The 27,654-nt window shown below is 41.8% G+C and overlaps 1 protein-coding gene across 6 annotated transcripts in view; it reads left to right on the top strand.

The window, feature by feature from the left end:
• DAAM1 (dishevelled associated activator of morphogenesis 1) overlaps positions 1–27,654 on the top strand; it is a 295,770-nt gene that overhangs the window by 228,017 nt on the left and 40,099 nt on the right. For 5 of the 6 annotated variants that reach the window (XM_077464402.1, XM_077464406.1, XM_077464405.1 and 2 more), the window contains 2 exons: positions 1,543–1,572; positions 4,415–4,521. In XM_077464402.1, the coding sequence (XP_077320528.1) occupies positions 1,543–1,572; positions 4,415–4,521 (137 nt within the window). The remainder of the gene's footprint in view (positions 1–1,542; positions 1,573–4,414; positions 4,522–27,654) is intronic. The other variant, XM_077464407.1, reaches the window with a different exon arrangement.

The raw sequence follows: 27,654 nt of genomic DNA, 5'->3' as shown, positions 1-27,654 counted from the left end.
AAACTGACCCATGTTTTTCTTTTAATGAGTTGTCAAGTTTTCTAGCAAGTTTAAAGGCACCTGCAATTTTTTAGGTTTGTGACATGGTCTCTTTAAACACTTTTTTAGGACCACTGACTAGGGGCTATATTCATACATGTCTGAAGTTTTGACTTCACCTGTTGCAAAGTCACTGCAGGTCAGAGACTCAGACAGTAAGAAAACCAGAGGATTGGCTTGACAACAATCCAGCATTTTCAGAAGTTCAACAAAGGCACTCCGCAGATTTTGTTCATGTCAGGTTTCCTTAAGTTCACGATTCTTGCTGTGTTCTGCATCTGGAGAGGTGTTTTTTGGCAGTATAGAGTGCTTAGAGAGTTCTAATCCCCTATATATTTTATTTTGTAACCACTATAAACTTCTTTGCTGTATAAACGATTTTAGATCCAACTATGGGAAATATTATGTATCACTGTGTATACATATGAGTCTGTATGAGATAATTCAGGAAGGAGTCTTGTAGGTTAAGGTGAAAGTTTATTGAGCGCACATTTGGAGTTATTTTGCATTGCTAACCTTAATAAAACACAACTTCACCTCCTAGTAACATTGTCCTTTAAGTAACCCTTCCACCTCTCATAGGTGCAGCCCATCTGGTAAAATACTTACCTACCTTCTTGTTTTAGTGTGCCGTTCTTCCTGGCACCTGAAACCCTTTTCACAGAAAAAGTCCCCACGGGGGTCCACTTCGTTCTGCGCACACGCGCTGTGGTCCTATTTACTGTTGTGGGTGATCCATACTCGTGACATCCAGATGTCCAGAACAGATTGCTGGAACATGGGTAAAGGTGAGTATTTTACCAGTAGGCTGCACTTGGGGGTGGGGGCGCGTAAGGGTAGGTTACTTAAAGGACAGCTTCAAGGAGTGTATTGGTTTTGTGTTGACCTGCTCATATACTTGTGTTGTTAAAAGGAGTAATAAAGCACAGCCATTATGTAATGGTAAAAAGCAGAGCTTGAGCATGCAGTGGGCAAATATGACCACCCAAATGTACATACAGAATTAGAAAATATATCACACATTACGTATCTTTTACATGCATATCTAAAATAAAACTTGGAAATTACATGTGCACTTTCAATTTTACAATAAAAGTTAGAACATTTTTTGGGGGATGGGGGAAGGGTGTTGTATAATTTGTGCTTTTGTTGTTCCTAAAACACCATATAACACAGCATGCTAACTTTAAGAGCTGTGTCAATCAATAGTTCTAATTAGGAAAAATCTAGGACTGCCACCACTCCCAAGTCACCCCTGCATGATATGTATAATTAAATGTAATTGTCCAGTTGGCTGTTAGATGATAACTTTAATTAGTTTTCACAATCTGTTGATATCACCGTGCCTGTGTTTCTTCTGTATGCCTCTTTGCTACAAGCTTCTGTCTATGATGTACTGTATATCTTGCTGATCTGCTTTGGCCACTCTTGTCTTAATTTGCTGCCACCGCTGAATTGTGCACGATTGCCTTTCCCCATGCTTCGCTGCTGACATGGCTACAGGATTTCTCAATCAACAATGGCATTAAACAGGTAAGGGGGCTGCTTGCTGCTAATCTTGGCACATGTAACTTTTTTTTTTAATTTTAATGGTTTTGTTACAAATAATTTAATTATGTTTCTAAAGGCCAGAAACCGAGACTTGCAAATCATTCTTTGATGCCCCTGTGGCCAACTATATCTACAAAAATTGGTTTATAGCACATACAGCCTAATTATAGTGCTCTTTGAATAAATTGCATGCGACTTGTTGTTTTCATCAGTGCAATATATGGCATCTATGCTTCTGTGGAGCAGTAAGACTTTTCAACAAATAGTCATGGTTACTGCCTGGAGTTACTCTTTAGCAGATCTAAACCAGATCCTTTGTGCATTAAGAGTATGGTAAGGGTATTATTTTGATTATTTTTTAAATAGTGTTGGCAACACACTGACTGTTTTTATATGTTCTGCTGGGAGTAAAGGTTGTCCCACATAGACAATAAAGGCCAGTTTAGGCAAATGGGTAGAATCCAACTTCAGAAGGACTTCTTTTTACTGCTGCATATTTGTCATTGGACAAGGAGGTGGGAGCATAGTCAGATAATTTGGATGCTGGATTATGTTGCTGGGATTGGCACAGATATGGGCTAACACCATTTTTATTTTTTAAACGTCCCTGTAGTTAAGTTGGCCAGGGATGTCAGCTTGAGGCCACCATAAATAAAAGTGAGTACGCCTCCTCTCCTGTCCCATGATACACCATAAGGTGACCTATAGCTGGGCCTAAGCATTTTAATGTAAACTAAGCACTAAGTGAAACCTATGCAGGAAATTTGGGGGGCAGTGGTGCACCAAAAGGACGTTTAATAATGCTGATATCTTTTTGTATCCCCTCTGCATAAGGGAACACGTATCAGCCATCCGCCTGCTCAGCAGGGTTCAACAGACAGATTACCTGCTGAGCAGATGACTCCAATGGAGCTCACCCAGTGTGGAAGCGGCCTAAATCCCAACAATATTTTGAGCCTGGCTTCTCCTTGCAGCAGCTTGTAGCACAAGCCACAACTTTTAACTTTGCAAAATTGTATCTTTGTATGTCCCAGGTCTTTACTGACCCAAGTAGCATACTTAGTAAAGGGAACAAATTGAACCAAGAAGTCTTCTTATGGCCCACCACACCTGTAATGGTAGTTGAGTATTGCACCCGAATGCCAACTCCACAGAAACCCTCCTGCACTGATGAAAATTAATATGTTTAAACCAATTACAAATAAGCACTTTGATGGTTTCTCTATTTCATACTAAGAGCAATGTTTATTTTAAACATGCAGGCATTCTCAAGAAGAGACACCTATTGTCTTCCGGTACTGTTAGCATATTTTTGTTAGTTGCATGTTTTAACACATTTAAACCAAGGTTTTGTAGTGATGCAAGATTTTTCTTTTTCACTGATAACCAAAATATGGAATGTTTTTCTAAACTCTTAGGGCTCATGCACACTGCAGCTCAAAAAAGCTGCTTTTACAAGCATTTGAGCAATTATTTCTCTGCGTAAAAGCTTGAAGAGGCTTGGGGTTTTTTTTCTTTTGCAAGTTTTTATTAAGCTTATTTGAGCTTTTTTGAGCCTAAGCATTTTTTTTCCCACAAACCCTCCTGTCAGCTAATTTTTCCTTTTTGTGTGTGCGTTTTTGAGCTTTTGTGTGCTTTTTGCACGATTGTTTGCGCTTTTTCATGTGTTTTTGGGCACTAGGGCATCTTTTTTGCTTAAAAGCTCCTCTCAAAAATGAGTTTTGGTGAGGGGTTTTTTCTGCCTGTAAGAGCATATGCTTGTAAACTCCTGAAAAAGCCATAGTGTGCATGAACACATTGCCTAACATGGGTAATTTCCAGCAGAAAAAAATGAGTGCTCAAAAGCCTGTAGGAGTCGCTTTTTTGAGATGCAGTGTGCATGAGCCCTTAGTGTGTGAATATATCACATTAGTTGAAGCCTTTACACAATTTGACCATGAAATATCAAAATTTAGAATACAAGTCGGCCCGTATAGGGAATGCTGAGAATTTTGTTTAGTTACTGTGTTAGTATTTCTGTGCACTGAGCACACACCTGTGGCATTAACCTTATTGTGGGAATCTGGGCAAGTCAAACCACTCAAGTGTCTACTGCCCTCATAATCAATAGTCTACAGTTGTTGCTTCCACATTGACTGATTGACTTTTGCCCTCAAGTTCAATTCTTTCCTGTAGTAAGAAGGTACAGCTATCGCATGATGGATGGATGACCATTCAGTGAGATTGATTTACTAACCGCAAAAAGACTGCACTTTGCAAGTGCAGTTGCTCCAGGGATTATTAAATGAGGGGAACTGTGCTTTGCAAATACCCAATCACATGCAAGGAAAATAAAAAAGAGAATTTTTGCTTGCACATGATTGGATGATGGAAGTCAGCAGAGCTTCCCCCCATTTACTATTCTCAGGCACAGCTGCATTTGCAGAGTGCAGCTGCACTGGCAAAGTACACATTCTGTCCACCAGAAACATAACTTGTTAGTAATCACAAAGCACACAAAGTCTAAACCGAAGTGTAAAAATCCAAGTTATATATTAACTCACAAAAGCAACTAAGGGTATGGATGGGTAGAAAAATGGCAAGAAACGGTAATGAGGGAGCAAGAAAAGGGCAATGAAAGAGAATTGAAAGGGTAGGAACAGAGGTCATGGACCCCCTTTCTCTGTAGACTACCCATATTTTCCCAGGATTAGTTGGAACCTTAGTAATGTTTTTGTTTTCTCTACTCTTTTCTTTATGGGGCCACTTGTATTTTAGATATGGTTTCTCCCAATGTTATTGACTTAAAAACTGAAGACTGTTCTTTATCTTGTGGCATATACAGAAAGAAGCTGATACCACAGATGATGCACTGAGCTCCAAGATGAAGGTGAAGGAGCTCTCTGTAATAGATGGAAGAAGAGCACAGAACTGCAATATTCTCCTCTCCAGGTATGCCATACCAAACCAGTTTTTCCAAGAGATCCTGTGTTGGTTTGCTATTAATGCATGTAACAATGTTGGTGTTCTGCTCGGTTAATTGGCATTGTACAGTATGGTACAATACTAGTAACTGGAGGTTTCTGTTACTTTTTGAACTGGAACATTTCTCTAAATCAACTTTTCTTACGTCAGGGGACACAGAGCCATAGTAATTACTATGTGGGTTATATCGGCGTATCAGGTGCTGGACACCGGCACGCCCCTTAAGGCGTGAACTTCCGCCATATAACCCCTCCCACTAATGAGAGTCCTCAGTTTTTTCGAGTGTCTATGGTGTTGGGCACGAGTAAGGATGTGTTATGCTCAGCTCCACGGGCAGTAATCCTTTGAGAGCCAGCCATCCTGACCGGATCCGTTCTGATGTCTTTGTAATGGGCTAAATGAATGGTACCCGGGCCCCGTAATCTGAAGAAACAAGGTTTTGCTTGCGAATGCTTCTCTTTGAGAGCTGGGCCCTGAGATCCAGTACTTTTTGGTAGTGAGGCCAATAAAAGTTTCCTGACAGGATCCTGTCGCAGGTCCAGGATTGTGTCAACCTTAGTGTTCCCCTGTTCCTGAAGGTTTCCGTGAAGGGCAAAGATTGTTTTTTTTTTTTTTTTTTTCTGAGGATAAGGTAGGGGAGATTTTCTCAGGAATTTCTCCTTCTGTGTATTGTGTTGTAATCTCTGTCACCACTGGGGGCTGTATTGAGCACTCACCATTCTGACGCTGGAAACAGCAGAAGCTTTCACTCTCCTTTAAGCCAGCTCAGGCCCTCTGGTAAGAGAAAGGGGGGTCTGATCTCTTCCTGGGCCACCAGATTGGCGTTTTTTTTCTCTTATTTGATGGCAGCCAGCTTCCTTGTTCTTCTTTTTTTTTTTTTAAATGTGTTTGCAGACTGCGGCCGCTTGCTAGAGCGGAGGATTTACCCCCCATGCTGCAGGACGCTCGCGGGGGAAACTCTGCTCCTTTTTGAAAAAGGAAGAGGGGGGCCGTATCCCACGTGGGGGGGGGGCATGGCTAACGGCGTCAGACGCCGGCCACACATGCAGGAAGTATTTTAAGCACTGTTGGAGAAGCTGCAGCCTGGCGGTAGAGGAACAGAGCAGAGTGATTGGCTGGTCAGGTTTGGTGACACAGGGATTTCCCTTTTGACAACATTGTATTGTACTTTAGCCTAGCAAGTATTACATTCTTTTGCTGGTAGTGCCTCTGCTTTGTGCTGTAAGCTATGAGTGGCAAAGGGACCAAGAACTCCTCTAAGTTTCTAAGGGGTTAATGGTATACAACAATCTAAAAACCCTTCTAAAAGAATTTCATCCTCCCCTGAGAGGTATACGGCTAGTCAGATGAGCCATCAAGAGTAGAACGCTTCTGTCCCTGTATATATCATACAAATGGGTTTTTTCTTCTACCATTTAAAGAAAAAAAAATTATGGCTGAGGTCTCTCTCTATTAGGACTAAACATAGCAGATTCCCATCCAGTCCTCAGGGCCCTTTTGTTGAGGTGCAGGAGGCTGGGGATCAGGTAGATCTTCCCAAATATTGGAAGATGCTTATCTTTCCTCTTCGGAGGATCCTAACAGGGAGGGAGTAACCGCGCAAGTCAGGTGTTTGTCTACTCCCTTACTTAACCCCTTTTTTTGTGCCTGCAGCACAGGCTTTTGAGGTATCTACCTCTAATAAGGTTAATTTGAGCCTCCCCCACCTGGGGATGTTTTTTCCTATTCATGTATAGCTTATGTATTCTGAATGGGAACATTTCTATGAAGAAATGGGGGGTTCCAGCTATTAATGCTGCAATCACCTCAGTGAGCAGAGTCTCACATGTCCAGTGGATAATGCACTGATGGTAAAGGATCCAGCAAATTAAGGTTGGATTTTCCTTTTAAAGACAGGATGTCTTTTGCAGTTCTTGCTGCAATTGGAGTATCTCGGTCCATTAACCCTTTAACGTCTGCTCCACTATTTTGGTGGAGCACATTTTGAGTCAAACTAATGCATTGAAAAATATGGATTCAAAAGGGTTAAGGAATAGGTTGTGAGATACTTGAAATTGGGCCTGATCAGCAGGCCTGGTAATGGGCTGGTGTATTTGACGCACTGAGTTTCACAGATGCTATGAAGGACTCGATCGTTTAAGCCTTATGGCTTATACTTGGACTACTGCATTCTCGCAGAGGACCATGGCTGAAATATTGATCAGCCGAAGCACTATGTGAAAACCCTTTGCCAGTTTGTGTCCCTTCCAGGGGTACGGCTATTTAGAGTGGATAAGTACATCCACAAGGGTAAAGCTCTCTTTACCAGTAAAAGGAGGTTAAACATGTCTCCTTTATTCGTGTGGCCTCTCCTATGCCTGGAGCATCTGCCTTTAGGCAGTCTCGATGGTCTCATTCGTCAGGTTCAGGAGAAAGTTCCCAAAGGCAGCACCAGGATCTTGGGGGGCAGAGAGCCCATAAAGCAGAATGCTAAAGCTTTCTTATGAAGGAGCACCCCCCCTCGTTTGGGTGAGGGGAAAGGTCCTGCAATTCTCAAAATCTGGCAGGAACAATGTCAAGAGCAGAGGGATTTCTGCAATTTTTTTTCTCTAGGTTACGACTAGAGTTCCAAGAGCCTGGATGGCTCAGTCTGCTTTTGATCTGAGGGTCCGGGATTTGGGTCCCTGTTTGGGTGCTCCCTGTGGGGTCCTTGGGCTGCTGGTGCAGCAATCTTTATGCAAGAGTTTCTGTATCCTCCTTTTTCTCTGGATCCTTAGGAACATTCTCTGAGAAGTCTCTCGTTCTGGCCTCTGGGTCAGCTGTTATCCCAGTCGGTGATATCAGAGATTCTCTTAGTGGAACAGGGGGTTTTGGCTCAAACCTTTTAGGGTGCCAGAGCCAAACAGAGAGGTAAGACCCATTCTAGATCTCGGAGGTCTGAATCGGCACTTGAACATCCGATCCTTTCATAATTCGATCGGCTGTGTCTATCCTGCAAGGAGGGGAGTTGCATATCTCCATGTGCCAAAGTTTTCCCGCTTACCAGAAATTTCTGAAATATTTTTTTTTTTTCCAGTTGTGGCCCTGCCATTCGGCTTAGCCACAGAACCACGAGTGTTCTGAAAGATTCTGGCACCTCCTTTAGCCAGGTTAGGGGCTAAAGGCATAACGGTCCTAGCCTGTTAGAAGATCTACTTTTAATAGATCATTCAGTCTCAGGTCTAAAACCAGAGTCTGATCTCATCCGTAAATATCTGAAATCTCTAGATTGCATTCTCAACCTAGTAAGATTCTCCTTAAAACCATCAAGGAGATTACGGTACTCGGGGGCTGGTTATAGATACCATAAAGAAGAAGGTAGACGAGAATCAGTTCCACTGTAGGATTAATTCAACTTATCAAAACAGAGGAAAATTCCTTCATTCAGCTGTGCAGGAGATTTTTAGGGGGCCTCCTTCAAGGCCGACCTTGTGCACAGTTTTACTCAGACTGCTTCAAGACACCATCCCGTCGGTCTGGAATGAAGAAGATTCAGGTCTTGTTTGTTTCCAATATGCTTGGCTCCCAACATAGGTCAGAGCCTAAATTGGTGGTTTTTATCCAGAAAAAGGGGAAATCTTTATTCTGGAAGGTGTTAACAGATGTCAGCCTTCTAGGCTGGGGAGCAGCCCTGGAAGAAGATTCTGTCCAGGGGAGATGGTCCAGTTTAGAGGACCTTGCCTATCAACTTTGTTGGAAGTTTCAGGTAGTACATCTGGCCCTAGAATCTTGTCGGTCAGACTACAGGACTGTCCTGACAGGATTCAGTCTTGACAAGACCATGGCATGGCTTAAATCGATCACCAGGGGAGGCACGAGAGGTTGTGCAGCCCAAAAAGAGAAGAATAATGTTCTAGCTTTGGCAGAACACAACATTCCTTGCCTATCAGGAATTCTAATTTTTCAGGCGCACTACTTCAGACGCTAACAATTAGTTTCGGGAGAATGATCTCTTCACCCCGACGTCTTCCTAGCAATATGTCAGATGGGGTATTCCTGACATGGACCTATTCGCGTCCAGATTCATTAACGAGGTTGACAACTTTATGTCGAACAAGGGGTCCGCTAGCAAGCGGAGCAGATGCTTTAGTCTTCCCATGGGATCAGTTTTCACCGATCCATGCATTTACTCCAGTTCTGCTACTTGTGTGGATTAAGCAGGAAAGGGAGGCGATTCTGGCGGCCCCAGCGGGTCCCAGAAGATCTTAAATTACCAAGATCATAAAGATGGCAGTAGGAGTCTTTCAGACTCTGCCATTATAGCCAGACCTTCTTGCACAAGGTCCGGTATTTCATCCTACCTTAGGGGAAAAAGGTTTAACAGGTTTGACTGTTGAATCCCACTCTATAAAGATCGTGGGTGATCTCCTTTGGTAGTGTCTAATTTGTCTAATGCCAGGAAGCCGGCTTCCAGAATCGCTTACTTTAGAGTCTGGAAGGCATAGGTTTCTTGGTGTGGATCCGGGGGTTGGCACCCCAGGAAGTATGTCAATAGACAGCATTCCTGATGTCCTGCATATAGGATCTGAAATGAAGCTGGTCTTGTCAGAGCCAGATCCCGGCCTTGTAAGAGTTTTTCCTATGGCCTCTTGCTTCCCACTCTTGGTGTGTAGCTTATTCAGGGGGTAACGCATTTGTTCCCCCTATCAAGGCACCTCTAAATTCTTGGGATTTAAGATTGGTCTTATCGGCTTTGCTGAATCAGCTGTTTGAACCTTACGAGAAATTCCCTTGATTCTTTTGACAAGAAGGATAATCTTTTCTGGTTGCCATTTCTTCTGCTAAAAGAGTATCGGAACTAGCGGCTCTGTCTTGTAAAGAGACATATTTCATCATGTATAGGGATGAGGCGGTTTTATGTCCTCATCCTGAATTCTTACCAAAAGTGGTAAGTCATTTAAACCAAGATCTTATTCTTCCTTCTTTCTCCCCAGAGCCTTAATCTGCGGAAGAGAAAGCACTACGTTCTCTTGATGTAGTAAGAGCGATCAGAGTCTATTTAAAGGCGACCGCTCAGGTTTGCAAACACAGGTTTGTTTGGACTGCCAGAGGGTCCAAGATGTGTACAGGAAGCATGAAGATCCACTATTTCCAAATGGATTTGTCAAAGTGATCTAGCTTCAGCTTAAAGAAGAAAATTCTTCCTTCTCATATTAAGAGCACACTCATCCAGGGTGATTAGTGCCTCTTGGGTGATGCATCATCAGGCCTCCATGGCTCAGATCTGTAAGGCCGCGACTTGGTCTTCGGTTCATACGTTTATCCGATTTTATCAAATTGATATTAAAGGTGATGAGGATATTGCCTTTGGGCACAGCATCTACTGCAGCCTGCAGTATGAGTTTTCTGGCCTGCTGTTTTTTTTGTTCTGTCTCCCCCCCTTTCAGTTGCCATTGCTATGGGACATCCCACACAGTAATTACTATGGCTCTGTGTCTCCTGATGTAAGAAAAGAAAATAGAATTTTTAAAACGGCTTACCTGTAAAATCCTTTTCCCTCCCTTCTTCTTATACACTAATATTGCTTGGCTACAAAACTGAGGACTCCCAGTAGTGGGAGGGGTTATATAGGGGAAGTTCACGCCTTAAGGGGCGTGCCAGTGTCCAGCACCTGATATGCCGATATAACCCACATAGTAATTACTATGGCTTTGTGTCCCCTGATATACATCAAAGAAAATAATTTTACAAGTAAGCTTTTTTAAAAATCCTATTTTATAATTTACGAATGTGACTTCAGGAAGCAATTCCACACTTACGATTTGAGAACAAAAACATTGTGGCACTAAAAATCTCAGAGCTCATTTATTTCAAATGCAGAGATCTTTCATAGGGTTGTAGAATGGTAAAACCATTGAGCCATTGGCCTAGAACAGTGGTCTCCAAACTTTCTAAACAAAGGGCCGTTGTACAGTCCATCAGACTTTAGGCGGGTCAGACTGTGGCTAGTTGGAGTAGAAAATGCCCCAGTGTGAGACATTGTCTCAGGCTTAGTGGTCAGTGGGAGTAAAACAATTATTTAGCCGCTGGTCAGTAGGAGGAGGAATAGTGTCCCATCATTGGTATTAGTGGGAGGATCAGTGTCTCATCATTGGTATTAATGGGAGGATCAGTGTCTCATCATTGTTGTCAGTGAGAGTAATGGTCCTCCATCATTGGTGTCAGTGAGAAGGAGTAATAGTGCACCATCATTGGGTGTCGGTGGGTTTAATGGTACGCCTTCATTGGTGTTAGTGAGAGGAATGATGCCCCATCAATGGTTTCAGTGGAAGGCGTGGTGCCCTCAATGAGTCAGTGGGAGGACTAATGGCCTATCATTAGTTTCAGTGGGAGGATCGGTTCCCCATTATTGGGGTCAGTGGGGGCTAGTGACTCATCATTGTGGCAGTGGAATGAATAGTGCCCCATAATTGGTGTCAGTGGAAGGAATAGTGCCTATTATCAGTGTGGATAACAGTGCCCCGAGGGTCACATAAAGACAGGCTTAGGGCTACATTTGGCCCACAGGCCACAGTTTGGAGACCACTGGCCTAGAACTACTACATACTAAACCTGGCATCCATAGCTGCGGTTTACTGGAGCTAGGAATCCAAGACCATTGGCAATCTAGAAGAGGAGGCCTACATTTAGTTAAATGTTGCCCCAGAGAAATGGCACATTGATATTTACTTATTTAATGGTCAGGCATGGAACCAGTGACCATTAATGTAAAGGTATATTTTTCCCATTACCACCAATTTAGCAATGCATGCTTTTATTTTTTAAATAATAATAAAAAGTTCTATGGCTGTTTGAGACTCATTCATGAAAGTGAATAGTGCTTAGTGTGCATGAATGCTGTTGCTGACAGAGCAGCTATGTCGATGGAGTCAAGAGATTTAATTTTTTTTTTTTTTTTTTTACTTTGATGAGCCATTTTTATTTATTTATTTTTTATATTTGTAGTATGTTACTGGAGATCTGTTGTCTTAAATACTTCTATTTTGGACTGTTAAGTATTTCTGTGGGTGTGAATGGGTTACACAGTATTTTTAGACATTCCTGTTTAGGTATGTGTGCTATGTTGTGTGGTGCAATGAAACATTTCTGTGATAAAGCAGTGAAACTCCACAGAGAGCAAATGTATGTCCTTTGGCATGTAGCGGTGTTTGCCTAAGTAAGCAACAGTATTTATCTAGTGTAATTACACAACCAAACACTGCAGTGTGTTTTGTATAATGTGCAGAGTTGACAAGCTGTTGTTCCTTTTTGGCTGGTGATATTTTGCCAAAATATGCAAGTTCAAATTCTTCTGTTAGATCATTTTTATTACTAAAGAATCAATAAATGTGGAGAATTAAAGCCAAAATCCAGGTAGATACAAATTAATGCAGTTTTTCAACACTGTTTATTTAATAAATTTATTTTTTAAATGCAGCCTGTGCAAGTGCCTGAATTTAAATCAGAACTAAGGTCCACAATACTTAACTCTCCTCCAGTCAGATGTCCCTTGCCCACGCCAACATCTTCTACTCCCTGCCGGGAGAAGACCATCATTATCACTAGTGGCTATAGCAGCTGCTAGCGATAATCGTAAGAGAATCTGGAAGGCTGGTTATCCCCAAGATGATCGATCAACTTGGTACAGTCAGCCTGCCCATAAACGGTTTGACTCTCGGCAGGTTCAGCAGGAACCGGTGGAGATTCGAACTGGGTATGACTGGCCTTAGTGTGAAAATCAAAGCTCCACACCAAGGTTAAAGCCTGGTACACACGGTAATTTTTTATTTTTTTTGTTCAGATCAGTGGGCAGAAATTAGGCGCTCTCGAAGAGGTTGCTGTACTAGCTATGAGATTTTAGTACAGTGATCTCCCTGCTGAGCTATTGTGTTCTGACAGGGGGACCTCCCCCCAGCAGAACACACTGGTCAGCACTCTCACGCGATGATCGGATGCCGATCGGCTGCTGGTTCTCTAGCGAGCTCATTCGACAGAAGCCGGCCCTGAGATCGGCTTCTGTCAAACAAGGACCCATACACACTGGCCAGCTACTGTACTAGCCGATTTCAGCCAATATTTGGCCCATGTGTACAGGGCTTAAGAGTCCATAATGAGGTGTGCCAAACACATGGCAGGTGCTACAACCAACATGTTTCGAGGACCACGCATTGTCCCCTTCATCATGGCTTTAATTAAACAGAATCTGCTGACTCAAATTGAATATTTTCATTTTGTATTGTGAACACTCAGCCATAATTCAGCAGCTGATGGGAAACCTAACACATTTTTGTCACAGACATCAATTAGTACCAAAGTATACAGTTGGGAAAATCATTTTTTGATCCCCTGCAGATTATGTAAGTTTGACCACTTACAAAGAAATGAAGGGTTTATCGTTTTTATCATAGGCTGACTGCAGCCTAAAGGTCTGGAGACTGGCTAGGCCACTTCATGACCTTAATGTAATTCTTCTTGAGCCACTCCTAGCCGTAACTTACAGATTTAGAGAAGATCTGTAAAGAGGTGGACCACAATCCCTCCTGAGTTCTGTGCTTTCCAACAAGGGTTTCTCCACCAAGTACTAAGTCATGTTTTGTTTGGGAATCAAATACTTTTTACTCACTGAGCTGCAACTTAATTTATAGCATTTATTTTATGTTTTGTTTCTGGATTTGTGGTTGATCTTTATCATTTAAAATATACCTATGATAAAAACGATAGACCCTTCATTTCTTTGTAAGTGGGCAAACCCTACTGTACCTAAGGTTCTAGTGGCATCAATCTACTGCTTCATAGCTTTGCCGTATGGCAGGAGTTTTATATTTCCTAAAACTGGATGGACAAACAAATCGCTTAGCAGGTGAATCATCTCCCTTATGTGTATTTTAGCTGTTTACATTGCATTCAGCTTTAACATTCTACAGAGTTGCACTGTAATCCAAATAATATATTAGAGCCCATTCACACCATCACGCTGGCCGCCCAATACACCTTTCTGACTGACGTGCATTGTAGTACACTGTTTAAAAAAATTGTATATGTACATTTATTGTGCTTTAGGTATCCCATTCAAACAAATATACTACTTTAATGCAACATACATGAACAAAACTGCACTAAAATGGTGCAAAAGTATGAATCGGGCCCTTATCACTAAAATGTATACTGGAAGCCCACGCTACTTAATGTGGTTCTGTACTGCATCAGTCCACCCCATTGCCTTGAAATGGTGTTCTGATCATGGAGATTGTGATGCCATTGCCGACACACACTGCAGTCTCCTTGCTGCCACTGGCCTATGAAAAGCCTGAAAAACTGTTTAGCTGGAGATACACTTTAACATAAATAGACATTCCAGTCAAAACTGAAGATGAATTGGCAAAATTCCTACAGGACACACAAAGCCCACCCACTCAGGGCTTCAGTTGTTCATGCAGACATTGCTGTAGTGCGTTAGTCCTGTTGTTGCCAATTCCTTGTTCTGGAAAGACTTTCTAAAACTGGACAAGTATTTGAAAAATTGCCTGCTTTAGGGTCATTGAAATCTCGCACATACAAGTAGCCTGATACAAAATAAAAAGTCAAAACAAAGAATGTTTTCATAGACACCAGATTTAATTCTGCAGTTTAGGTCACCACTTTATCAACTTTATTACTTTAATCTTCCTGTCCGCTGCATGTTCAGAAAGGTGTACCGTATTTATCGGCGTATAACACGCACTTTTTTCCCCTTAAAATCAGGGGAAAATCGCGGGTGCGTGTTATACGCCAATCCTTCGTGATTTCTCAGCGATTTTTGGGCTCTGGGCAGCTTTTAGCCACCTTCGGCCCTTCTCACAGCTTTTGGCCCTTCTTGGAGGCCGAGAAGGGCCGAGAGTGGGCAAAGGCCACAGAGTACGGCCGAAGGCGGCCACAGGCCGCCGAGTGTGGCCAAAGGCGGCCGAGAACTATCGGGCGCCGATGAGATACACAGGACATCTCGGCGGCGCCGTTCTTAAAAATAAAAGCTGACACCACTGAGGGGACAATGATGCACAAGGCTGCAATGACGGACAGGCTGCATGACAATACTGCAAATGACACTGACAAGGCTTCAGATGGACACTGATAAGGCTGCATTGATGGGCATTTAAATGTACGTTTTTTTTTTTTTTTTCCTTAAATTTCTCTCCTAAATTTTTTTTTTCCTTAAAATTCCCTCCTAAACTTGGGGTGTGTGTTATACGCCGATAAATACGGTAATTGTCCATGAAAAAGGACAAAATGTCTGCTATCCTCAGTTACACAATTTCAGTTTTTTATTTATTTTTTTAATGTTTACACATCTGGTGGCCCAATTTTATTGTAATGTTTCGTGTCTGAAAAGAAGCATTACTGGGCTTTATTTGCTAGCATAAATTACTTTAAGAAGTGTCCACAGTGGGAGCTCTGCTGCATTCTTCAGTACAAATTACATGTCCTTGTCAAAACCTATTTTTTATAATCAAGGCATATTTATAATAAGCAGCTGCATAGAGATGTGTTGGGAAAAACTAGCTGCCTGCGGACATTTTCCAATTTAACTTAAGATGAATGTAGTCCATTGTAAAAACAAATTCTAATAAAACAGGAATCAGTCCAAATAAACCTATACCCCTGTAATTTCATGACTTACTTTCCTTTTTTTAGAGGGCCCTTATTGGCCACTGAGGGTGCACGGTTCTACCCCCTGGTTCAGTTCATTTGTTTAGTTTGAGTGCCGCAAACTGTTCCCAGGAAGTGTACAGTGGACAGGACCACTAGGAAGAGCTGTTCCCGGCCATGGTTTACTTGTAGTCTAAGGTACGCTTCAATGTGACTGAAAACCATGCCTGAGAACAAAGCTATCTATATATGACGAAACACAGAAGTAAGGATCATTATGGTCTGAGGTGATGTATGGCAGAGGTGAATGATATAAGTGTGCCTAGGAACACTTTCTTATAGCCCAGGGTGAGTGCAGACCAGTCTTAATTTTGTCAAAATGTTAGTCAGTGGCCTTTTTACAGTTGTGAAAACAAAACGAAAAGTATACCACGTTTTCGTCCACTGACAAATTATGACAAAAATTTATTCAGTTTTCGTTAAGAAACTAAATTAAAGTGTGAGGGAGGGACATTTTCCCTTGTGAATATTCGCTTTCTATGGAGCTTGGCCTGTATAGAGCCTGTGAGTGCTTCTGCTCCCAGCAAGCAAGAAAGTCCATAGCATGCTTACTACTTAGTAGTCAGCACTGTGCATTACAGGCCTCCTAACGAGAGTCCCAACTCGTGCCCATCCAGAGCAGAGCACTTTGAGTGTGTACATTACAGGCCTCCAATCAGGTCACCGTACAGAGCACTGTGTGCATTACAGGCCTCCTCTGACTACTGTCCAGAGCACTGTGTACATTACAGGCCTCCTCTGACCACCGGCATATAGAGCATTGTTCATTACAGGCCTCCTCTAACCATCGTGCAGAGCAATGTGTACATTACAGGCCTCATCTGACCACTGGCATCCAGAGCACTGTGCATTACAGGCCTCCTCAGACTACCGTGCAGAGCACTGTGTGCATTATAGGCCTCTCTGGCTATCATGCATCCTCTGACCACTGGCATCCAGAGCACTGTGTATTAGAGGCTTCCTCAGACCACCGTTTAGAGCACTGTGCAGCATTACAGGCCTCCTCAAACCGTTTAGAGTGGCTAAATCTGTAAACCGTGATACCATAAATAACATATTAGATTTATTTTTTTTACTCTAGGAGTATGAGTGGAAATTCTATAGCCATGCTTAAATGCATTACAATGTAACTAAATGCATTGGAGAATTTTAAAATGTACTTAGGATTTTAGTCGACAAACACTAAAACAATTGCAGATGACTAAAATGCCATTTTAGTTTTAGTCCCATTTTAGTCAAGACTATAACTAAATCAAAATGCTATGCCAAAATTAACACTGGTGCAGACTGGTTTGGAAGAGAGGACAATTGAACTCTGTCACAGTCCAGTTCAACTATGCCCAGTACGAGTACATCCAGAGACTCTATCATTGGACAAAGAAATGCGAAGTGGGTGCACTTTTTCACCTAAGTCAGGGAAGTCAAGTCCTTAGTAACAGCCTCAAACCAATTTCAAGGAGGCACACCAGGTTTTCTGACTAATAGATGTTGTTATAGCAGGCATCCCGTAGTGTCTGCTGTTAAGGAGAAAAAAGGAGGCCGCACCAACCTAGTGCATTACCGATAAAGTTTTATTAAAAATATATGAAAGCAATGGTACTACTCACAAACGAGCATAAATAAAGGCTTTTCTTAACAGTCAAACTTCATCCCTTAGCAACTGCAGACAAGACCCGAAGACGGGAGGTATCGGATGGTACCCCAGATGGCTGAACAGCTGATGTGTTTCGGGGGCATACCCCTTTGTTCAGACTGCCTAGGCCTGATCAGCAGGCCCAAGTTTTAGCCGAGCTACCAGGGGCATTAGGTTTTGCAATAGATGCTATAAGAGATTCTATTCTCCAGGCCTCACGCCTTACGCTAGGGCTGGTGCATATGCGTAGAATACTATGGTTGAAACATTGGTTAGCTGAAGCGCCCTGCAAAAAGCTCCTGGCTAGTTTTCCTTTTTGCGGCGAACGGCTATTTGGGGATGATCTGGATAAGTACATCCAAAGAATTTCTAATGAGAAAAGTACCCTTTTGCCAGTTAGGAAAAGGATTAAGCTTATTTCATTTAAATGAGCCGCTTCTCCAGTGTCGGGAGCATCGGCCTCCAGGCAGTCTCGCTGGCCTCCACCATCAAATTCAAGAGGTCAACCTCAGGGTCAACCTCAGGGTCAACCTCAGGGACAAAAGAAGTCTTGGGGAAGGAAACCTACAAAACAAAATACTAAAGCCACCTTATCAAGGGGCGCCCCCACTCGCTCAAGTGGGGGGAAGACTTCTGCAGTTCTCAAGGGTCTGACAGGAAGATGTCAAGACAAATGGGTGGCTTCCTCAATTACTCTAGGGTACAAACTAGAGTTCCTGTCTCGTTTTCTCAGCTCAAACATTCCCAGGAATCTAGAGAAAAAGAAGTCTCTCTTTCAAGCATTGGACCATCTTTTGTCTCAAAATGTGATATCGGTGGTCCCCATAGAAGTGCAGGGATTAAGGTTTTATACAAAGCTTTTCATGGTACCCAAACCAAATGGAGATGTCAGACCCATTCTAAATCTCTAAACTGTTTTTTTAATATCCGCTCTTTTCGGATGGCGTCTATCCGATCAGTAGTCTCCATCCTACAAGGTGGAGAACTTATGGCGTCCATTGACATCAAGGGTGCATACCTCCCATGTGCTGATTTTTCCTGCTCACCAGAAATATCTATGGTTTGAGATAGAAAATCTTAATTTTCAGTTTGTAGCTCTGCCTTTCGGACTAGCTACTGTTCAAGTATTTACAAAGATTCTGGCCCCTCCTCTAGCCAGATTAAGTACATAGAGAAAAAGGGTCGGGATTTTAAATGAGTTGTCTATATTGTAGCTAATCGAAGGAGCCAAGTAAAACATAAACATGTATTTGTTTGCCATGATTGAGTAGGTACATGGCAGACAATACATGCAATAACGGCACATAATATAACAAATCATGTATTCAAAAACATTTACATGTTAAAAAATATGAATAGAATATACAATAGTATTGTCCTCAATAATAAAAATCATTGTAATATGACAGTTCTAATCCCTTTTATCCCAAAGAATGACAAAGCAGTGGTAGTTGGAACAATCATTAATTCACGACTGGACTACGCAAACTCGCTTTACATAGGATAACCACAATATCAACTTGCGCGATTACAACTGATCCAAAACACGGCGGCAAGGCTGATAACAGGAAAAAAACCCTGGGAATCCATCTCTCCTTCACTGAGGAGCTTACATTGGCTAACCGTAAAAAATCGGATCACGTTCAAGACCCTGTGCCTCACCCACAAATGCGTGCATAGAGAAGCTCCGCAATACCTAATGGAGAAAATAAATCATTACACACCAAACCGCAGTCTTCGATCAACCAACAAAAACCTCCTCCTCGTGCCCAAAGCCCGGTATAAATCCAAGGGTGATCGGAGATTCGCTGTCCAAGGGCCTCGGCTATGGAATGCTCTACCAATCAACATCCGCCTGGAAGAAAATCACCTGGCTTTTAGGAAAAAACTCAAGACCTTCCTCTTTTAGCAGATGATCAAAGCTCGCCACAGCGCCTAGAGGCGATTCAGTTCGCATTGTGCGCTATACAAGTATTTCATTCATTCATTCACGGCATTACCTGAATCCAAAGACCATGTGGGTATGTATACATTGCATCTAGGTTAGGCCCGACTCGTTTCATGGGATCTATCCAATCATCAGGGGCGGATGCATGATACATGTATAAAAAGAAGTGTGTGTATATATATATATATATATATATATATATATATCAACATCAACCATTCATGGACAAGAAATGAACATACATACAGGGAGGATAAGGTGGTCATCCCTGTAAAACTCGCGTATCTGCTTAGTGTGAAACACGCCGCTGGGGTGCTAGGGCCGATTAAGAGCTCTAGCCAGATTGAGCTCAAGGTATAAATATTTTAACGTACCTAGACGATCTTCTCTTGATAGACCATTCGGTAGCCCGCTTAGACCAAAGTATGGTCAACTACCTGGAATATCTAGGTTGGAGTCTCAACCTAGAGAAATCTTCCCTAAAATCATCAAGGAGATTGGAATACTTGGGTCTGATCATAGATACAGCCCAGAAGAGGGTATTCTTACCCCAGGCGAAGATTAGTGCCATAAGGAAGCTGATTCAGGTAGTCAAGGCAAAGAAGAATTCTTCTATTCGACTTTGCATGAGGTTTTTGGGAAAGATGGTGGCTTCATTCAAGGTCGTTCCTTATGCTCAGTTTCATTCGAGACTGCTGCAAAACAGTATCCTATTGGCTTGGAACAAGAAGGTCCAAGTTCGCCAGAGCCTCAGTTGGTTGATAACCAAGAATCTGCAGAAAGGAAAATACTTCCTACCAGTTACCTGGAAGGTGGTAACAACAGATGCCCGTCTTTCGGGTTGGGTAGCAGTCCTGGAAGAGGCGACTGTCCAAGGGAAATGGTCCATATCAGAGTTGGTGATTCTTGTGGCCCAGGAGATCTTGGTTTGCAGAGATCATAAAGATGGTGGTAGGGGACCCATGGACCCTACCACCACGTCCAGACCTTCTCTCGCAATGTTCGATATTCCATCCTACCTTACAAACGCTAAATTTAACAGTTTGGCTAGTGAGACCCACATTCTGAAGAAGTGTGGGCTGTCAGGTTCAGTAGTATCTACCTTGGTTAATGCAAGGAATCCGGCCTCCAGAATCATATATTGTAGAGTCTGGAAATCGTATGTCTGCTGGTGTGAATCCAAGGGATTTGCACCCCAGGAAGTATGTCATAGGTAGAATCCTTGACTTTCTACAAATGGGGTTAGAAATTAGGTTGGCCTTGAGTACTATCAAGGGTCAGGTCTTGGTCTTATCGGTATTATTTCAGAAACCACTTGCTTTGCATTCTTTGGCTCCTAGCTTTTATTCAGGGGGTATCACGGCTTAATCCTCCGGTTAGGTCACCCCTGAACCCTTGGGACTTGAATTTAGTTCTGTCAGCATTACTGAAACTGCCTTTTGAGCCGATGCAACATATTCCCTTTGGCTTTTTTGACAAGGAAACTCGTTTTTCTGGTAGCCATACCTTCTGCAAGAAAGGTATCAGAGTTGGCTGCTCTTTCTTGTAAAGAGCCATATTTAATTATTCACAAGGATAAGGTAGTATTGCGTCCTCATCCTAACTTTATACTGAAGGTAGTGTCAGGTTTTCATTTAAACCAGGATATTGTTCTACCTTAATTTTTTTCAGAACCTGGTTCTATGGAAGAGAAGTCACTACATTCTCTTGATGTGGTGAGAGCCGTTAAAGTGCACTTGAAGGCGACTGCTCAGATTAAAAAAAAAGATTTTTTGTTTGTATTTCCTGAAGGTCCTAAAAAAGGACAGGCAACATCGAAATCTACTATTTCCAAATGGATTCAAGAAGTAATTGTTCAAGCTTCTGGTTTAAAGAGGAAGATTCCACCTTTTCAAATCAAAGCGCACTCCACGAGGGCTGTTAGTGCTTTGTGGGCAGTGCATCACCAAGCCTCCATGGCTCAAATCTGTAAGGCCGCAACTTGGTCTTCAGTCCATACATTTACCAGATTCTATCGGGTAGATGCAAAAAGTCAAGAGGATATCGCCTTTGGGCGCAGTGTGCTGCAGGTTGCAGTATAAGACCTCTGCTCTCATTCTGCTCTCATGCTGCCCTCATTTCGTTGTGTCTCCCTCCCTTCAGTTGGCATTGCTCTGGGACATCTCACATAGTGATTACTATGACTCTGTGTCCCATGATGTACGATTAAGAAAATAGGATTTTTATAACCGCTTACCTGTAAAATCCTTTTCTTTGAAGTACATCACGGGACACAGAGGTCCCTCCCTTCTTTCTGGGTATACACGTGTATTGCTTTGCTACAAAAACTGAGGTACTCCCAGTAGTGGGAGGGGTTATATAGGGAGTGGACTTCCTGTCTTAGGGTGTGCCAGTGTCCATCACCTGAAGGTGGCCTATAACCCACATAGTAATTACTATGGCTCTGTGTCCTGTGATGTACTTCACAGAAAATGATTTTACAGATAAACGGTTATAAAAATCCTATTTTTAGAGCATAAACTGGTTATCAAGTTTGTATTTATTTTTGATTAAATAAAACTGCTTCACAAGATCAAATTACAATTATTTATATAGCATCATTTATATTTTGTGGTCCTGAAGTAATACAATTATTGTGGCAGTGGTATTTTCTGTGTGCACATCATTTCCCACCTAAGGCTCAATGGACAGCATAGGTGTCCTCTGCTTAATCAGAAATTAATATCCACTGCCTTTTAAACAAAGAGTAGATTACACTGCTGTATAGTAAATTTAAAAATACCTTTATTGCCAAATGTTTATCAGTAGTAAAATAACAATTTCCCCCATCACTGTACAGTAAGTACCCTCTAGAGCCAATGCATCCTTCCGTTTGCCATTATGATCACTGCTGGCGTCCCCACAAAAATATGGGAAAGAGTGATGTTTTGAAGGGAAGGCAACTTTTAAACTCTATACATGTGAGAGTGCTTAGGCCTAATAAATGAATGCCCAGGCACAGAGCACTGCATTATGGAAGGGTAAAGGATCATACATAGGTGTCCCATACTATGCCAGAGTGGTCGTAGTGGTGGGTGGGAGCCACAAGTATAGCTTCTGGTGGAAGGAAGTTTATATATTCTATAATTGATATACATTTAAACACCACTTGTGTGCAGCTTTAAGAAAGCAATATGCAAGCAACTTTTTTTTTTTTCTTTTTTTTATATTGTGTGAGACCACATCTAAATTTCCTTCTTTTTTTTTTTTTTTTATGAGAAATCTTTCTCACCCCAGTCTTGAGAGTCCTTACAATGATGTCATATGGCTGCACTAACCAGACACCAAGTGACTTTTGGGCTTCGCTTAGGTGATGCCAAACTAAACAACCCTAAAATCAACATGGCTGACATTCCCAACAAGTAAGAGGATAGATGACGTAATCACGCCCCCTTCATTTTTCTTTGCCGAAGGTGAAAATACAACATAACTGCATGCTGAAGTTTTGATTATATGGTGCCATTTTACATGCAAAATCTTGGCACAATTCCACTTATAATTTAAGGGGATTTATGTTATTTTTAATGTTCGATTTATAACCTTATTTTAGTTTTTCATCGCACTTTAAGAAAGACCAGTGATTATTAAATTTTTCTACTTTTTAGACTGGCTGACAATACTTGTACATAGCAAGAACCCAGAGTGCTGATGCCCAGAATTCCCATGTGGAAGCGTAAAACTGCTTACAGTATATTGTATGGCCAAAATATTGTGGGACTGGAGCATCACACCTACAGTATATAAGCTTGTTGGACGTCCTATTCCAAAGCTAGGGGATTAACATAGCTATAGGTAGTCTTCACTCTTCTGAGAAAACCTTCCCACAAGATTTGTGAGTTCGGGTACTGATGTTGGACGAGAGGACCTGGTAGTCAATATTCCAATATATCCCAAAGGTGTTTGATAGGCTTAAGCTTTGTCTAGGACATTTGAGCATCTCTATGCCAAACTAGTCAAACCATACCATTATGGACATGGCTCTGTGTGTCTGAACACCTTTATTTAAAGAGTTGGCCATGTACTTACCATTTAGTAGTCCGACATTCTCTGCAGAATTCTCCATTTTTTTTTTTTTTAAAGGAAGGATTAGCAAAGAAATTGTATTGATCACTAAAATCAATTTTGTAAAGTGGTGTTTGTCCAGTTGCAGGTGCTTTTACAAACATTGGGTTTCTTCTGGAATTTGTACATTACATTTAAAGTGATATTAACCACTTTCAGACCGGACCAATTTGCTGGTCAAAGACCAGACCACTTTTTGCGATTCGGCACTGCGTCGCTTTAACTGACAATTGCGCGGTCGTGCGACGTGGCTCCCAAACAAAATTGACGTCCTTTTTTTCCCACAAATAGAGCTTTCTTTTGGTGGTATTTGATCACCCCTGCGGTTTTTATTTTTTGCACTATAAACAAAAATATAGCGACAATTTTGAAAAAAAACACATTATTTTTTACTTTTTGTTATAATAAATATCCCCCAAAATATATTAAAAAAAAAATTTTTTCCCTCAGTTTAGGCCGATACGTATTCTTCTACATATTTTTGGTAAAAAAAATCGCAATAAGTGATTATTGATTGGTTTGCGCAAAAGTTATAGCGTTTACAAAATAGGGATAGTTTTATAGCATTTTTATTAATAATTTTTTATTATTTTTTTTTTGACTAGTAATGGCGGCGATCAGCGATTTTTATTGTGACTGCGACATTGTAGGGGACCCATCGGACATTTTTGACACATTTTTGGACCATTGTCATTTATACAATAATCACTGCTATATAAATGCAGTGATTCCTGTGTAAATGACACTGGCAGTGAAGGGGTTAACCAGTGGGTGGCAGTGTAGGGGTTAAGTGTTCCTAGGGGTGTGTTACTAACTGTGGGGGGGTTGGGCTTTCATTTAGTGAACACTGATCTCTGCTCCAATCACATGGAGCAGAGATCAGCGTCACTATTTGCTAGGCAGAATGGAGAAATGTTGTTTACAACGGCATTTCTTCATTCGGCCGCTCCGTGAGACGATCGCGGGGATGCCCACGGACTCGATCGAGTCCGCGGGTCCCACGAACGGACTCACGGAGGTCCCGACCAGCGCGGGAGCGCGCCGCCGCCGGCGCGCTCCCGATGGCAGGGCGGCAAATTTAAAGGGACGTACATGTACGCCCATTTGCCTGCCAGTGCCATTCTGTCGATGTACATAGTCGTGCGCTGGTCGGCAAGTGGTTAAAGTTTTTTTTTTTGTTTAAAATTAAAAAACATGTCATACTTGCCTGCTTTGTGTAATGGTTTTGCACAGAGCAGCCTGGATCTTCCTCTTCTCTGGTCCCTCATCAGTTCTTCTAGCCCCTCCCTCCTGCTGAGTGCCCCCACAGCAAGCAGCTTGCTATGGGGGAACCCGAGCCAAGCTGCGTTCGTACACACACACACACACACATTGGTTATAATAAAGCTGTGTTCAAATCTGAAAAAAATCATACAGATTTTAAATTGGCATTTTTTTGCACCCATATGCATTGAGAGCGCATGGAGAAGTCCATGAATCTGGTTCCTGGGGGACTAATACAGACTGTTTTTATTTAAAGCATTGTAAGACATTGGACCCAAATGTGCTTTTTTTTTTTTTTCCTGGAAAAGAACAGAGTAGCCCTTCTAGAACACAAGATAGTTTGTTTAAAGTAAACAGATCTTGAAGTACTAAAAGTTGTGCTAGAGCGTGCTACGGAAATTAAACACCTAAGGGATTATTTCATAAACTGCCATTGTTTTCAGTGATTAGACCTTGCTGGCTTTGATCTTAATGTGTTCCACCGCCCTCCCCCACCTCTACAAACGCCCCCCAGCCATTAACATCTGCCAAGAACAACAGACATGTATATATCCAGTGCCAATGTATACAGAGTAACAAAGCAATATTCCCTGCTGTGTAGCAAACAACGTGTTTGTAGAAACACATGAATAGATAAATGATATGTACCGTACTTAGGGATGCTATCCTCCCATTTTTTTTTACAACAATTTCTTGCAATATCAGTTTGCTGCTATAAAAAAAAAAAAAAAATTCCCATGTCTTCTTATCACCACCCTGAACTTCAGGGTCTGCTGTAGATTAAAAAATTCTTTGCTTTTTACATAATTTGAATTAATTATAATAAACGCTTTCATACTAAAGGAGACACTTGTAGTAAATAGTGTACTATATTAAAATATTTAAGATTAAAGCTGAACTGCAAACAGACCTTAAACTACATATATGGGCCTTGTTTTATCTAAGTAATTTTTATTTTTGTCCATGCAGTACTGACATTTACACAGCTCTGCCTAGCGGGGCAGAAGGCCTGAATCTTGTGTGCTGCAGATAAAATGAGCTGGCCATACACTAGTAGAATTTCATTCGAAAATTTTTCATTTTATGAACATTTGTTTTGATTTTCTAACCATTAGTGGGGTCAAGCTGACTATCATTTTCAACTGCAGTGACAAGAACATTGGAGGAACAGGATAGTAAGCTTTTATTTTTTTTATTTTTTTCAAAGTAATTTCTAACAGCGAATGAGATTTTTGTTCAGAAAGTCCATTCACTTTTAGAATTGAATGTTAAAAGCAAACAACATTTTAGAAGTGCATTCAAACAGCATTCATCGAATGTACAGCGCCTTGAAAAAGTATTCATACCTCCTTGAAATTTTCCACATTTTGTCATGTTACAACCAAAAACCTGAATGTATTTTATTGGGATTTTATGTGATAGACCAACACAAAGTGGCACATAATTGTGAAGTGGAAGCAAAATGATAAATGGTTTTTCAAAATTATTTACAAATATCTGAAAAGTGTGGCGTGCATTTGTATTCAGTCAATACTTTGTAGAATGACCTTTCTCTGCAATTACAGCTGAAAGTCTTTTTGGGATGTCTCTACCAGTTTTGTACATCTAGAGAGTGACATTTTTGCTCATTCTTCTTTGCAAAATATCTCAAGCTCTATCAGGTTGGATAGAGAGCGTCTGTAAACAGCAATTTTCAAGTCTTGCCACAGATTCTCAATTGGATTTAGGTCTGAACTTTGACTGGGCCAATCTAACAAATGTAATATTCTTTGATCTAAACCATTCCATTGTAGCTCTGGCTGTATGTTTAGGGTCGTTGTCCAGCTGGAAGGTGAACCTCCACCCCAGTCTCAAGTCTGCAGGCTCTAACAAGTTTTCTTCTAAGATTGCCCTGTATTTGGCTCCATCCATCTTCCCATCAACTCTGACCAGCTTCCTGTCCCTGCTGTGGGGATAGTGTGTTGAGGGTGATGTGCAGTGTTAGTTTTCTGCCACACATTGAACTTTTTGGCCTGAAAGAAAAATGCTTTTTTTTTTAATCTCATCTGACCAGAACACTTTCTTCCACATGTTTGCTGTGTCCCCCATATGGTTTCTCGTAAACTAAAAACGAGACTTATGGCTTTCTTTTTGCCACTCTTCCATAAAGGCCAGATTTTTGGCGTGCACGACTAATAGCTGTCCTGTGGACAGATTCTCCCAACTGAGCTGTGGATCTCTGCAGCTCCTCCAGAGTTACCATGGGCCTCTTGGCTGCTTCTCTGATTAATGCTCTCCCTGCCGGCCTGTCAGTTTCGGTGGACAGCCATGTCTTGGTAGCTTTGCAGTTGTGCCATACTCTTTCCATTTTTGGATGATGGATTTACCAGTGCTCCGTGAGATGTTCAAAGCTTGGGATATTTTTTATAACTTAACCCTGCTTTATACTTTTCCATAACTTTATCCCTGACCTGTCTGGTGTGTTCATGAAGGGAGGGGAACATGCTCTGATTCAGTATGTCACAATACTTGTTGGAATTCATGGTTCCCTCAATGAACTGTAGCTCCCCATTGCCAGCAGCACTCATGCAGCCCCAGACCATGACACTCCCACCACCATGCTTGAATGTAGGCAAGACACACTTGTCTTTGTACTACTCACCTGGTTGCCATTACACACGCTTGACACCATCTGAACGAAATAAGCTTATCTTGGTCTCATCAGACCACTAAGGACAGTAATCCATGTCCTTAGTCTGCTTGTCTTCAGCAAACTGTTTGCGGGCTTTCTCCTGCATCATCTTCCTTCTGGGACAACGGACATGCAGACCAGTTTGATGCAGTGAGCGGCGTATGGTCTGAGCACTGACAAGCTGACCCCCCCCCCCCCCCACCTCTTCAACCTCTGCAGCAATGCTGGCAGCACTCGTATGTCTGTTTCCTAAAGACAACCTCTGGATATGACGCTGAGCACGTGCACTCAACTTCTTTGGTCGACCATGGCAACCTGTGGTACCTGTCCTGTTAAACCACTGTGTGGTCTTGGTCACTGTGCTGCAGCTCAGTTTCAGGGTCTTGGCAATATTCTTATAGCCTAGGCCATCTTTATCTGGCGCAGCCATTTTTTTTTCCCAGATCCTCAGAGTTCTTTGCCATGTTGAACTTCCAGTGACCAGTGTGAGAGAGTGAGAGCAATAACACCATATTTAACACACCTGCTCTCCATTCACACCTGACTGTGTATGATGCATGTGTGTGTGTATATATATATATATATATATATATATATATATATATATATATATATATATATATATATATATATATATATATATATATATATATAGTGTGTGTGTATATATATATATATGTATATATGTATGTTTGTGAGGCACACACACACACACACACACACACACACACACACACACACACACACACACTCTGTATGGCCAGCATAACACTTCCAGGTCTTGTCCCTCCCCAGCCTGTAACT

Source organism: Lithobates pipiens, unplaced genomic scaffold (assembly GCF_037356315.1).
Source record: "Lithobates pipiens isolate NorthernLeopardFrog02 unplaced genomic scaffold, aLitPip1_a1.2 Scaffold_30, whole genome shotgun sequence".
Lineage (NCBI taxonomy): Eukaryota > Metazoa > Chordata > Amphibia > Anura > Ranidae > Lithobates > Lithobates pipiens.
Note: the sequence above shows the minus strand (reverse complement) of the source record. Positions and strands in the feature narration are given on the sequence as shown.